Source organism: Oryzias latipes, chromosome 5, assembly GCF_002234675.1.
Source record: "Oryzias latipes chromosome 5, ASM223467v1".
Lineage (NCBI taxonomy): Eukaryota > Metazoa > Chordata > Actinopteri > Beloniformes > Adrianichthyidae > Oryzias > Oryzias latipes.
The window spans coordinates 31,015,455-31,030,186 of record NC_019863.2 but is presented as its reverse complement, the minus strand read 5'-3'; the positions used below and the strand labels follow the sequence as shown (position 1 = coordinate 31,030,186).

Genomic DNA, 14,732 nt, shown 5'->3' with positions numbered 1-14,732 from the left:
TGACTGTAACTGACTTTACCTCTGGAGGATTTCCTTCTCTCTGAACAAAAACCACCAACGGAAGCCTCAACTGGAGCTTCTGTCCATTCTGTGTTTATGGACACTGAGAGACAAAAGCGTCCACACAGAGGTCTCTGCTCTTATCTGTTTGCTGTTCCAGCTCTGTATCTAAATTAAATAGAGGCGGTTATTTAACTCCACCTAACATTTAAGAATAATATCATAAAACCTGATATCTGGACATCTGAACGTTTGCTTTGTCCGTCCAGGAACCGCACAGAAAGCCATATAAACGAAACAGCTGTGATTGTACTGCTGACGACAAAAAAGCATAAATCCATGAGAACATTTATGGTTTATGGCGTCCTTAAGCCGTATAAGTGCAGTAAAGCGGGTTAGGTGGTTGGGGGGAGGGGGAGGAGTCATCTCTGGTTACATAAGAGCTCCGCTTCACTGTGGTCAGGTGTAAAAGGAGAAAGCTGTTCAGTCTGGAGTCACACACACCTGAAGTGGATCAGGATGGTGTTAAGAAAGGTGAGACCATTTCATCCAAAATCCCATGATGCTTTGCCTCAAACACATGAAGATAATCAGACACGGCTGAAGACTAACCTCACCTTGAAGTTACTATAATTCAACATCCAGAGGAAGAAACATGGATTGTCTGTCAGAGTGAAAAATGTGCAGCAAAACCAGCAGGAAGTCACATGAGCGAGGGAGCACTGGATTTTACCCACAGGGTTAGAAATCAGCTTCTGTTTTCATCCAGTCTGGAAATAGATAAAGAAGTCATTACAGCGGTGTAAAACGTGTTGGCCCCCTTCCTGACTTTTTCCTTGTCGTGCAGATGTTCCAAATCAAATTTCTGTGAAAACAACCCCCACAAAATACAGTTAAAAGACTTAAAAATTAAAAAAAGTTCTGGAGGTTCAGACGGGATGACGAGTGTGAAGCAGGACGATGAAGGTGTGACGGTAGGATGTGATCTATAGAGGAGGGGAAATTCTGGAGGAGGAGATCCCGGATTTCCTCATGGAGGGGATGAAGTGATGGGAGAAGACTGCAACAGAGAGGAAGAGGAAGGGATGAAGAAGGTTGGCAAATGCAGGAGGGCAGATGGTGGTGGACTCTGCCGAAACCAGTTCAGTGGCCTTGTGGTAGAGTGTCTGCTCTGAGACTGAAGGGTCGAGGGTTTGAATCCAGGGACCCAGTGCTTCCTTGCTCAACACTCAGCATGAAGGGGTTGGTTTGGGGGGGTTCTGTGTCTGCAGCTCACCGCTCCCCCAGGGGATGGGTCAAATGCGGGGAACACGTCACGCCTAATGGGGCTTTGAAGAATGGAAATGTCAGCGGTGAAGAAAAAAAAAGAGAGAGGAGCATGAGAGTGGAAGGAGATGTTGAAACGGGTGTTGGTGGTCTCATCTGGACAGAAGGCGGCAGATGAGGAGACTTTGTGAAGAAAGATTTCAGCTCCTGAAGGAAAGAGCCAAAAGGCAAAGCAGAAGAAATGAGAGTTGGAATAAAAAAAGATCCTTTCAGCCTGAAAAAGGTCGTAAAAAATGTTTCTGCTGAGCTGAGATTCCAGAGAAGCAAAGCAAGAAGATCAGGAAAAACAGACAGAACCCTCCCAGGAAAAAACTGGATGATGTTGACGAACAATAACAAAAAGACATGGATCAAACTTCACTTTCAGTTTATTTTTGACCCAGTGTTTCGTCTTACAGGCACATAAGTGATTTCACAATATTTGTGTCAGTGTGGGCACATCCAGATTTTAAGACATCAGCCTCCTGTCCTGAGGGATTACATCCAACATGGACTTAAATGCTGTTTACATGCAGATGAACAAATGAAAAGTCATAAAAATAAATATTTGAAGCTATAAATCCTCATTAGTGCTCTAAAGCCTGAAGGGCTTCTCTTCTTCATGGGTTTTGGAACAGAAGGCTGCGGCGCGCCGGCTTCAGTTTTTCAGCAGACCCAGCTTCCTGAGCGCCTCCTGGCGTTCGGCTCCCATCCCGGGCACCACCATGACGGTGTATCCCACGGAGTCTGGGGGTTTTGGAGCTGCGCGCGGCGCCGCGCCGGCCGCTTTGTGTCGTGGTTTGGGGCGGTGTGCGTTGTGGTTGTGTTTGTTTGTGAAGTCCTCCACAGCAGCAGCTTTCTCTGGCTGCAGAGCCTCAGTCTTGGGTCCTTTGGGAAGCTGGGAGGAGCAAACCGATGAATCTCCTGATGACCCCCTAAATGCCGGATCCGGGGTGGGCTGATGTTTGGGGGCAGGCAGGACCCCCCCTGCTCCACCCTCCTGTCCTTGATCCTTAAGGAGGCCGAGTTTCTGCAAAGCTTCCAGCCGGACCATCTGAGGATCTGCTGCATTCTGGACACTGCTGGATTCCTCGGTTTGGGTTTTTAGAGAAATGTGTGCGGGAATCTTTTTGGGTTTGGGGGCCACAGCCGGAGGGCCCGGATGGGACTTGTCAGATCTCTGCTGCTTCCTGAGGACCGGACCCTCTGCTAGGGAGGGACAGCGGCGTTCCGAGTCTATCGTGTGATCCACCTCGGGGCACAGGGGGGTCTTTTTGGTGGAGGCGTTCCTGCGTAGATGGACGAGTGCGTCGTAGGACAGAGGTCCTCTGCCTACGTCAGCCGTCCTGGAAGAGCCGTCTCCAGGCTTTGAGGGGGCCGCTGTCTCCTCCCACTGGACCACAGAACATTTCCCTCTGTCACTTTCAGATCGAGACAGACACGCGGGTTTTCCTGTCGGCTCAGCGTCTTCAGAACCGGGACCTCCGCCGCCGCCTGCCACCATGAAAGGAGTAGGAACCATGATGTTCTTGGTGGGTTTTCTGCCGACGCCCATCTTGTCCTCAGAGACGAGTTTCTGAGCACCTGAAAGACAACAAGTCCGTTTTTGTGACCAGAAAACAACCTTTCTGTGCCGTATGTGGCGAGGGGTAAACTCACCTGACGGGTCCGGCAGTTTCTTGGCCGGGTTTCCAGGATGCGGGTCGGGTTCCTCGCTGGACAGTCTGCCGTCGTCCTCTGTGTCCAAAGACTCAATGGTCTCCTCCAGAAACATGAGACAGGCCTTTTCCTCAGCAGACAGATGCTCCAGACTACTCTGACATTCAAAAACAAACGAAAAGAAACGATAGAAAAGTATGAAAATCTTTAGTTTTCAGTCATTCTTTTGTATTTTCTGTGAACTTTAGAAAAGCTCTGCTGCTTACAAGGCCAGAGTTCCCACTGAGGACGCTGTAGCTGCCAGCGCTGTCTGAGGCCCTCATTGTGTCCGGACCCCACTCACCTGGCCAGGTGTCACTTTTGGGCATCTTAGCTTCCTGCTTATCCAGTTATTGTATTCTGGGATGGAGGGAAAGGGGAGGAGATTGATTTCAATTCAAATAGATTTTCTTCCCGAACAGAAACGACTCCGAAAAAATAATAATCTAGAAGTCGTTTTTAGTTTCCTGAATCAGGTTTCAGTGAGGAGAAAAGCAGAAGTGCATAGAGTTTTAAGGAGTTTTGGAAGATTTTATTGAACCCTTACCATTTTTTTTCGTCATTAGTTATAGTTGAAGAAAGATTTTCAGATAGTTACTGATGAGGACTCTAAAGCCAGTCAATCCTATAAATAGCAATTAAAATACATCTAAATTACACCGTATAGCATTTAAAAGGTAAACTCAAAGGACTTGTTTTAACTATATTTTAAGTCGAAGTGAAAATGAGTCTTTTGCTTTACAATTTTCGGAGGAAAAGCCATTTTTTTCTATTTATCCCTTGTGCTATCCTAGGCACTTTAACTTTGGGAGTTGGGTCATCTAGACCCACTAGACAGTGCTCTGAACCTTTTTTCTTCAATGATTTGTGATCTTCACTGGTGTCCATGGAATTACATGAAATCTTTCCACCTTTATCCACCTTTGTCATGGTAGGGAGAACACGGGAATGGAAGGGGGGGGGGGGGGTCATCTATGAAGGGTTAAATTTGACAGGAAACCTTCGACCCATAAAAACATGTACAGGTTTTGGTTAAAACGGCTTTGAAAAATGATACAAAATAAAAAGATTTAAATTTATTCTGAGGCTCCAGACATCAATTTACAAACATTTCCAGTTAAAGTTTGAGGGCTATTTTTCTTCAACTGTCTATTGAAACACTTTTGTTTGACTGTCATCTTTAATCTGTGAGAAATAATTAATATTCCAAATTATCTCTTGTTTTTATCCAATTTAGGCTTTTATTTTGACACAGTAATCAAACTCCAGGTGTGACATAATGACAGCCAGCTTCATGATAACTGTAAACCCCGACAGCCTGCAGTGTTTGACCGGCTGCTCGTCCTTGCAGCACGTGACCTGGATTATGGCGCGCGCGCTATTCCTAATCTGCCTTCAGAGGAAAGGAGCGGCTCGGACTCTCAGGCAGAAATGTGATGGTTGCTGGAACGGCCAGGTTCTGCACGTCAACCCTAAAGAAACAACAAATGCTAGACTTTCCTTTTTGGGCCATTTGGATCAAATTATTTACTTTGACTACATAAAAAATACAGTTTATTTTTATGTGTTTTTACTGAAAGTTTCCATCTTGATTTTCCGTCTAAAAACATGTCAATCAAATGTGCAAAAACTAAAAGAATATTCCTGAATAGATGTAATCAAATGTGAGATGAAAGAAAGGAGCTCCCGACCTCAGAATTTAAAGTTAAAGACCACAGCGGCGGACATTTTTCCTATTATGTTTTTTAAATTGTCTGTTCACGGATTTAAGGGGAAAACAGACATAATAACTGACATTTAAAGAACAGAAATGGACCAAAATAAACATTTCCACCACAGAAACATTTGAAAACTTTGCATAAAGTTTATTTTCAAGCAGCGAAACACTAGGTTATTGTTATTTATGTTTGTTTTTTTGATGCTCCTGTCTTTCAGTTTCTGGTTCCAAAAACAAAAATTCATCAACAGGATGATTACATTTTAAGTCTTCACACGAGAAGCCCTGATCAGAGTTTCACACTGTGGCAATAAAAAAAGAATAATAATAGAAAATACAAAACAAACATCTTAAGAAAACCTAAACATGTCAAAGAATAAACAAAGGGGATTTCTCTTTACGGGAAAGTAAAACCCGGAATGAAAGGAGTCGCTTTTCTTTACCTGTGCAGATTCTCAGGTCGGTGGTTGGACTTCCGCCCCGTCACTGAAGGTGAGGCGCGCCGGAGCCGCAGAGACACCTGCGCGGACTTTGGGCTCTAAGCTTTCAGCCAATCACAGAGGAGCTTCTCCCTTAAGACGCGCGTGACGCCGCCAACACCTGAGGTCCGTTTATTTCAAGTCCGAACGTCAGCACATTCGCGTTATTATTGATCATTCTTTTCTTTTGGATACTTTTTAAGTGTCTGATACCTTTTGTATATTAATGCAATTTAACCCTTGTGCTATCTTAGATGACCCCCCCCCCTTACAATGACGTGTTCTCCCTACCAAGACAAAGGTGGATAAAGGTGGAAAGATTTCATGTAATCCATGGACACCAGTGAAGATCACAAATCATTGAAGAAAAAAGGTTCAGAGCACTGTCTAGTGGGTCTAGATGACCCAACTCCCAATGTTAAAGTGCTTAGGATAGCACAAGGGTTACTGCAATTTAATCTTTTTAATATATTTTTTCTGTATAAGTCATCGAAATAAAATCTTGTTTCTTTAGTCTCTAATGGCTTTTTTATTAGAGCATCAAAAGATGACATACATATTCATATTAAAAGAACAGAAATAAATACAAAGGAAGAAAATAAAGTACCATGATAAAATAAAATTAGAATTGTAGCCTGGTATAAATGTAATAATATTATCCTATTGATACAGCATGTAATCTTCAATGAGAGTAAACTGTTTTCTTGCATTTCTTTCCCCACTCATTTCAGTGATTTTAAAATATAAACCGATCTATTTATGAAATGTCTTAAATAATGGTTTGATTTTTAAGAATCTGCTCCTATGAATAAAATCATTTCCCAGATATTTATATTAACCTTTGTGCTATCCTTTCAGCATTGGGAGTTGGGTCATCTAGACCCACTAGACAGTGCTCTGAACCTTTTTTCTTCCATGATTTGTGATCTTCACTGGTGTCCATGGATTACATGAAATCTTTCCACCTTTATCCACCTTTGTCATGGTAGGGAGAACACGTCAAAGTAAGGAGGGGGGGGGGGGTCATCTAAGATAGCACAAGGGTTAAACTGACCCCCCCCCCCCCCCCACTGTGTCTTTTATGTTTTTTCACCCCCCACTGTGTTGGGATGGACCAACCGGAAGGCGGTGTGGGTTTGAGGGGCGACCTGCCTCCCCCCCAGCAGCCCTGAATGTCCTGCTCTCCTCACAGCAGCAGGGAACCAGATCTGGACCAGAGGCCTCGTCCTCACGGTCTCCCTGCAGGGACGTGGCCTCTGGTCCAGACCTGGTTCCCTGTCTAGACCCAGAGGCCTCGTCCACACGGTCTCCCTGCAGCAGCTCGGATGCTGTCGCTTCAGCTCAAATCCTATTAGGACAGGGAACCTGAAATAGCATCGAGCGTAATCCACCAGGAACCGCAGAGGAACCGGTTTTCTTAATGCACAGTTCTGTTTCCTGCTGCTTCAGGAAACAGCACTTTTCATTAGAGATCAATGAAGCAAAGTCATTGCATTTAACAGAAAAGTATAATGTAAAGGTTTAGGAAAGAAAGAAAAATCACAGAAATCACAGTTGAAGCTTTTATTGTGACAACACTGAAAATAAGAATCAAGTAAACCCAGTTATTCCAAAGTTTTTCATGTGCTGTAACATTCATGTGTAGTTTAAGTCAGGAAAATCCAAGGTAAATATAAAAAAAATAATTTTATCTTAATTCAATATTTAGTGCTAAAACTTTAACCATCTACAGAAAAAACGAAGCAGTGTTTATAAAAAAAAAGACTTATTATTTTTAGATTCATCAAAATGAGATCAAAAACATTTCTAATAATGTTTGTCAAAAAAAATCCTAAAAACCAGAGTTTTTGTCCTAAACTGTGACAGCAGGAAAGAAAATGAAGAAAGGGTCGACACGATTTCCTCCAGCTGTGAACGTTTTCTTTGTGCCGAAATTAAAGGTTAACGGGGAAAAAAGGTCTGTAGGTCAAAAAGAAATGTTGGATGCCGTGACCTCCGTGTGGGCTTCAGCGCCCACATCCAACTTAAAATGAGACCAAAACACAAATGTGATGCTGGACCATCAGAAAACCAGTGGAGCTGAAGGCCGTGTCACACAGACATTCTGCGCGGTTTCCACGTATGAAGTGTCGGTCTTTCCTGACACACGCGTGTTAAACGTGATTCAGAAGTGTCTCTTACGCTCCTCCTTCGTTGATGTGCGCAGACGCCCGTCGAGGGTTTCTGCCGGCAGGTCTTTACGTGAATTTGGTTCAGAGCTGCTCAAAAGTTTTAGTTGTGGATCACAAGAGGAGAGAATTACGCAGTTTACTCACATTTCGCATAGTTTATACGCAAATCTAGACCCACTAGACAGTGCTGTGAACCTTTTTACTTCAATGATTTGTGATCTTCACTGGTGTCCATGGATTACATGAAATCTTTCCACCTTTATCATGGTAGGGAGGACAATGTAAGGGGGGGGGCGGTCATCTAAGATAGCACAAGGGTTACAATGACTTATACCATGGTCCGGGTGAATTCTTGATTCTGATTGGCTCCTGGGTGACCTTAAACGTTCTGTGTCACTGCGCTTCTATAAAACAAACTTTATCTTCCTTGTCTGGACAAAAACAAGCGGTTAGAGGTGAATTTTCTCTCTGAACTGATGCTTTATTTAACCCACCGTGACAGCCAGCATATATATCGCTTTCTTTGCCGCTGCAGTCGACTGAGGCGGCTAACGGACACGCGCAACAAATAGTCCACTTTTTGTGAAAAAAGCGATTCAAACTGAAAAAAATAACAAGAATTAAGTACTAAAAGCTGATTGAATACTTATTTCTTTTGTAAGTGACCATGGTATAGGCGGGTAAATGGCCTTTGAAGTGTGCATTATCAGAATCATTTCAGATGATGCACACTTCAAAGGCCCTTACGCAACTGACGCACGATGAACGAACGCATAATGAATTATAATCATAATATAAACAGCGCAATAATTGTACACAGTTCTTGTTCTACGTTGATTTACGTTGTTTGCGTGATTTATTCCTGATAAATATGAACATTTCACGTAAAGACCACAATATTTCTTCATAGATTCATGTATGACCAATTTCCATCTGTACATGTGGAAAACAGTGGCTGTGGGACACGGCCTTGAATCACGTTCTCGATTGCTCACCGTTTCCTGCTTGTGCTTTTATGAAGAACACACAAAAAAAAGGTTCTTTAAGCCTAATGTCGTCTAAAAGTTCCTCTCCAGCAAACGTGCTCTAGTGAAGAAAGCCCGTCACTCCTCATTATTTAATGATAAAAAAGAGTTCAAAAGGAAAAAAGGGCTTTCCTAGATTATCTGGACTTTGATTTTATTATACTTTAATATAAAACTGCTGAGTCAGATAATGTCATTAATGGCACATTTTTAAAATGACAAAGTCTAAAAACCCCACATTCCTAAAAGAAGAAGAAAGAAAGCAACAAAACCCGACACTCAGCATGGATAACAGTCATACTCTGTGTGTTGCATTAAGACAACAGTGAATGGGATCAGACTACAGTGCAGATAATTCTTAGTGGCCGTTTCAAACTCTTTGGAGACTCGGAACCAAACAGAACCGGTCCGTCAAATAAAAAGTGAGTGATCTCTGCAGGCCAAAACACATCCTGAGAACTATTTGCATATGTTTTGACCCCCGATAGAGAAATCCTAAATGAGGCTAAAAGACAGAGAAGGTGGATTCACCGGAACAGGAAAGGTTTGAGACGTCCCGGAGCCTCCGGCGGTTGAAGAAGTAATACTGAGCGGGACATCTGCGACCGTTTCCACGGAGGTCCCGGGGCGATGTGAGGTAGAGGATCACACGAGGGAACAGAGACGCCACGCCTGCGCCACAAAGGTTGGAGGCGGTTTTATTTGTGGGAGGCGGAGCCTGTCACACTTCGCCGAAGTTAGTGTGGCCCGTCTCCTTGGCGTGCTCGCGGGCCTCCTTTTGTCCCACCAGGCCAGTCTGACACACCATGCAGCGCAGCGCGAAGCGGTTAACGTCCGTGAACTGCCGCTTGCGGCGAGCTTCGTCTGCTAACTCCAGGGCCTGGGCCAGGATGACGTCGTCTGTGGTGGAGAAGATAGTCTGAGGCGGGCTGTCGGAACCGGGGGTCTCCTTCTGAAGCGGGTCGTAGTGGATGCCGTCGTAGATGAGCAACACGCGCTTGTGGTAGCCGGCGTCCTCCCCGAATCTGTCCACCCGCACCGTCTGCGTGTCCACCACGCAGATCTCGCACTGGTAAAACTTGGACAGTATGGAGACCTCGATGGCCCCCCCCCAGGTGTCGTCCCGCCGGATCCAGGCGCAGTAGTCCTCGTTAGTCTTCCCCAGCACCGCCTCGCAGTACGCCGCGGGGTCACTCGACACGATCTGGGCGATGAGGCCGCGCATCTCCGGCGCGCAGGCGGGGTCGTACACCCCTCCCTCCACCACGTAGTACACGCTGGTGAAGAGGCAGGAGTTGTCCGCCGGAACCACGCGGCGTGCCAGCACAGGCGAGGCGTCGAGGCGCGGAGCTTTCACGACCGGTTGGTCCAGAGGCTTCGGCTTGTTCTTTTCTTCCTCCACAATCAGGGTGTCTCCTGTGGAGACGACGACAGCGCTGAGTCACACACCGGCTTATTATGGTATGTAGGGACACCCGCCCCTCTACAGAACTGCCTACCACATCACCACAACTGGGTTTGGTTCTACACTAAAACTCAAAATAAAACTGAAAGGCGTTTAGCTTGAAAATAGTTCCTATTATTTGTGGCATAGTTTGTTTACCTCTCCTATCATACTAGCAGATTTAAAGGCTGCTCCGCTGCTGGACGTACCTGATTTGATGGGGTAGTCTTTGAGGTGAGCGTCTCCATTTCGAAGGTCAAGGCTGGATGGCGGGTAACCCACCATGATTTTCTGTACATCACAGGGAATCCCCGTCAGCTCCTCCACCTTGCTCTTAAGCTCCTGCACGCAGGACTGGTGAGTCAAACCATGCATTATGTGGCTCCCGTTTTTGGTCTTGCAACGAAGGCGCAACATCCTGCCTACGAAAACATGCAGTTTTGAATCTGAAAGCAATTAAAGGACTTCAGGAGACGGCAACAGTTCAGAGGACAGAGGTGATGCGGTTCAGAGGCAACAGACCCTAACCGAAACCTTTTCTGTGTGCAACGACCCACAAATAACCAAAACAGACATTTGAACTCAACTCAATGAAAAAGTTTTCCTTCAATAATTCCTTTGGCGACAGGAAAGGATTTTTTGGACAGGATAATACAATCCCACAATTCTTTGCAGTCAACAGATGCTGGTGATTAACGACGAGAAGCATTACAGACACAGAGAAATACATGTTAGTATTTGTAGTACTTCGGGGTTATATAACTGTCCAATGAAACAGATGCTCATTGATAAAGTTGTGCACAACTTTGGGGGAAAAAAAAGAATTCATTTCCCTTTACGTTTCAAATGTCTGCTGTGAATATAATTTGGCTTGTTTTGTATTAGACTTTTCTTAGGCTTGAATAGGAACTTTCAGCTGTTAAATTGGTGTCAAAAACACGTAATTCACACGTTCAGCAAAGTGTTCTGCATGGCGAGGCTCATTTTCTATGCACACTTTTTCCGAAACGTTTTGCTGCCGCATGGAAAGAGTCGTCTACACCCGTCTGCCGGCGACTTTAACATTGTAAGAAAGTAAGTAAAGTAAATCTTTATTTATATAGCACCTTTCTCCGAGAGCGACTCACAAAGTGCTTCAGAATGTTAAAACAAAATCAGCTGTAGGAAAAAAACTAATGGATGTGCGCCCAGCTTCCAGATGTTGAACGATTCTCGCGCTCGTGTGCCCCCGTTTTCCCCGCCAACAAGTGTTTGACCTTTTATGTGACGGAGTCTTTCCTAAAGGTGTAGGGTTTTTTTCATTAGGTTTGTGGAATTAATAGTTTTTTTCGTGTTTTTGGCTTTTTGTCCCCCGTTCCTCTCGGTTTCCCCTTTGATCTAGCAGAATACAGATCCATTTCAAACTGACTCTTATTTGAAATGAATCTTTTTATGTTTTGGAGGTTATTTGTCAAAATGAAAAGCACCTCCTCAATGTTGGGGCATTATAGAGCCAGACATGGGAACGACAAATATTGTGTTTTGATTTTTATCAGCTGCGTTTCTTAACTTGGTTGCCTTTCATGGTGTTTTTGGTCCAGCAGGAGTCAGTTATGAGTGACACAGCATCGACACTGTCGACTCTTTGTATAATAATCTGAGGTGTCAGTGGTTTGTTTTTAGGATATTATGTTCCACATTTAAAATCAAAGCAGCTATATTAATAACAGACAGTGGTATTCCCATATTTATATCATAAAGATCAGTGATTTAGAAGCTCTTTCACAATAAAAGTCTTTCAAAGTTAGGTAAGTGCAGCAGAGCTGGAGCCTGTTTTAGTTTGCTGTTGATCCTTTAGGAGGCTCATGCTAAATGCTGTCAGAGCAAACACAACAAACTGCTGGAAGCAGCTTCACAATGACGAAAACAAACACACAACAATCGAACTGCTGACGACGAGAAGTGCAGTAAATGTGTGACAGCAAAAGGTTTTCCAGCTCTTTGTTACGACATCTTTCTGAGGGGTTAAGCTAGGCTAACAGACGACTGTTCAGCGCTGGAGCAGCTTCTACCAATTTAAATCGTGTTTTTTATTTATTTTATTTACAACTAACATAAATTCATCAAACTTGAAAAACATGCAAAAAGAGTTCACGCTGGTTTGTTTAATTTAACAGCAAACCAAGCACTAGTAGTACTAGGCGCTAACGTTAGCAGGCTAACCCACATCAAGTTGACCGAACAGTTTCAGCCCGTTAGCATTCAAAGAAAGTTTTTAAATTATTCAACTTTTCCATCTTTTCTCAGAAACAGAAATCCAAATAGGCCGTTTGTTGTGTAGACTTACCTCACCTTTTCAGCAGTCCTGCCTCAAACAATGAACGTTAAATGAGGGGGGTCTGACAACAGTTTGCGTCATGACGTCATGACGCAAATTGCTGGTCTTGTTAGATTTTTTTGAGCAACTTTATTGAACAGAGTGCAAGTTACAAGAGAACTTTTTTTTCTTCTTTTTTTAATTAATACATTTGATTTATAAACAAAACAAAAAAATACAACAAATTGCCAAGGAGAAAAAAAATAAAACAATACAGACATATAGACAGACCTTGACAGTCACAGTACAACAGAAGAAATTTGTTAAATTTGGCTTTTTTGCTTTAATTTGTTTGATAATTTTACCATCTTGTTGTATTTCATGCAGAGACTGTTCAAAGTTTGGTTTGCAGTTTGACCATTTCTTTTTATGATTAAGAAATTTCCCTAAAAACAAAATAAACGTTATTATAAAAAATAGTTCTGGTCTGTGATGTCATCATAACACCCCGAAATTACATCTTATTCTGAAAGTCTGATTGTTCTCCCAGTTTTAGGGCTAATATAATTTCAAACATCAGTCCAAGATATATTTGTGTTGATACAATTTACAAACATATGATAAAAAAGTCTCCCTTGTGATCCACAAAATGTGCAAGGCTGGCTCACATCCAAAACAAATCTACCCCAAATTTTTTAAACAGGATATCTGCAATGTGGTATTTTACATGACACTTCTTTTATGTTGTTATTTCAACAGTATTTCTTTGTGATAAGAGAAGAAATGTAATGGGGTAAACAGAGTGTCAACCAGGGGGGGTACTTAAATAAATACATGCAAAGATTCACAAATATCAACTGTTTTGGGAGCATTTCTGTTAGAAGAGTTGGATTTTGATTTCCTGTGTTCTACTTATATGTTTATCTTGTTGAACTTGCTTGTCTTTTGTCTCAATTTTATTTTACAGACCTGCAAAATCAACAGCCTAATTCTGCTTCCCTTTGCTCCATAAAGAAAATCTGTGTTTCATCTTTTAATCACACTGGAACATTTTTTAACTCATTCTTGGAAAATAGATATTTAAAAAAATCAAATAGCTTCCAGAATCACCGGTCTTGGACTAAAAGCTGGTCCTGGTGGACTTCAAGGCTTCTTGTCTATATGGTCTCTCTGAAAGAAACATCTCAAACATGTAATGGTCTGGATAAGTCTGGATAAGTCTGGATGTGTCTGGATAAGTCTGGATGAGCAGGGGTGGCAAACATTTTGACTCTTGGGCCATAAAAGGTTCTAAAATTTGCAAGAAGGGCCGGACCAGGAGTGTTTTGGTAATCCACCGTGTAAAAAAACATGGAATCTGAGCCTAAACACACAGAAATTTGATTAAATTAATATATATATATCTTTAAAAAAATGACCTCTGGGAGTTCTTACTTTAAAATTAGTAACATTTGTTCTAATTTTAGTGCCAATTGCACCGACAAGTTGATGTTTCTCAGGGAAAAAGCAAATTTTGAGAAATCCTGCGTTCACGTGGCGTTGGAATGCCTGTCCAACTCAGAAACGTCAGAAAAACAACAAATCTTCCAACACCACATGAATGCAGAATAACTTCCTGCATCTAAAAGGTCAATGTATTTGTAGGGCACCATGGGGGGGTATTCCAGAAAGCAGGTTATGTTAGTTACCACGGTAAGTTTGAGGCTAAGAAAGCGGACAACCTCAGCTTTCGGTTCCAAAAATGGAGGTATGTTTCAGGGTATGTCAAGTTGCCATAGCAACTCATGCTCTGAACATAACCTGGTCTGGAGCAGGATTAGTTGAAGGTTAGTTTGTTTACAGAGAGGTGAAGCAGCATGGCGGGTCCATTTGAAGATGATTTAGTGGATGAAGAAGCTCAGATAATACTTTTTCCACCATGAGAGGGTGATAAGACCACGTATGGATGTTGGAAAAATAAACTTTTTACTTTGATCTAACTTAATTATTTGCTTCAGTTAAGATAAATAATTATTTTGAGTTCAGTCAACTTAAAAATAACACGTAGTTATCAGACAGTTATTTTACTTTCATTTAAATTAATTCAATTAAGTTGGTGTAACTTTGGTGCTGCTGTTAGATTGATACCGCAAGGAATTGTGGGATACCATTCCCTTTGCCTGTCTGGACGGATTTGGGTACAAGTGTAGGTTTTTGCCTAAATATGTTTAGTTGTTTAGCTGTTTTACTGTGTTTTGCCCAGTTATTTTATCCTGTTGTGTTTAATTCTTTCTGCACCATGAGTGAGAGGGAGGGAGAGGATGATGAGGATATTTAGCACCACTAGTGCTACAATCATGATAATTAAATGCTTGGTATATCTTGTAAATCTACACTGTGTCATTTATTTTAGTTTATAAAAATGAGAAAAACTGCAGCTTCTATCGTAGACATGAGAGTTCAAGAAGTACAATAAATTAAGATAAAAAAGTGTATCTTTCCAACATCCATATGGTAAATGGCGTATACTTGTATAGCGCTTTTCTTCCTACAAGGACAAAGCACTTTTACAGTCACCGACCCAGTCACACACGCATTCACACACACATTCACACACT

General features: G+C 42.6%; 2 protein-coding genes across 9 annotated transcripts; both read right to left on the bottom strand.

Moving 5' to 3' along the window:
- Window positions 1-1,676: 1,676 nt before the first annotated feature.
- LOC101164472 (specifically androgen-regulated gene protein) lies at window positions 1,677-5,394 on the bottom strand. 3 transcript variants are annotated; one of them, XM_004069330.4, is made up of 4 exons: window positions 5,164-5,394; window positions 3,231-3,363; window positions 2,965-3,121; window positions 1,677-2,889 (listed from the first exon to the last, which is right to left on the bottom strand). In XM_004069330.4, exons 2-4 carry the CDS (start codon window positions 3,330-3,332, stop codon window positions 1,964-1,966), a joined length of 1,185 nt encoding a protein of 394 aa, XP_004069378.1. In that variant the 5' UTR covers window positions 3,333-3,363; window positions 5,164-5,394; the 3' UTR covers window positions 1,677-1,963. The 3 variants fall into 3 exon arrangements, with proteins under 3 accessions (XP_004069378.1, XP_020559258.1, XP_020559259.1); XM_020703599.2 differs by lacking the exon at window positions 5,164-5,394 and having other exon boundaries at window positions 3,231-3,837; XM_020703600.1 differs by lacking the exon at window positions 5,164-5,394 and having other exon boundaries at window positions 2,965-3,116; window positions 3,231-3,320.
- Window positions 5,395-6,747: 1,353 nt separating this feature from the next.
- yod1 (YOD1 deubiquitinase) lies at window positions 6,748-12,268 on the bottom strand. 6 transcript variants are annotated; one of them, XM_023955284.1, is made up of 3 exons: window positions 12,171-12,268; window positions 10,049-10,285; window positions 6,748-9,811 (listed from the first exon to the last, which is right to left on the bottom strand). In XM_023955284.1, the coding sequence occupies exons 2-3, from the start codon at window positions 10,254-10,256 to the stop codon at window positions 9,117-9,119; spliced, it is 903 nt and encodes a 300-aa protein (XP_023811052.1). In that variant the 5' UTR covers window positions 10,257-10,285; window positions 12,171-12,268; the 3' UTR covers window positions 6,748-9,116. The 6 variants fall into 6 exon arrangements, with proteins under 6 accessions (XP_023811052.1, XP_023811053.1, XP_023811051.1 ...); XM_023955285.1 differs by having other exon boundaries at window positions 10,049-10,261; window positions 12,166-12,267; XM_023955283.1 differs by having other exon boundaries at window positions 12,166-12,264.
- Between the last annotated feature and the right edge of the window lie 2,464 nt (window positions 12,269-14,732).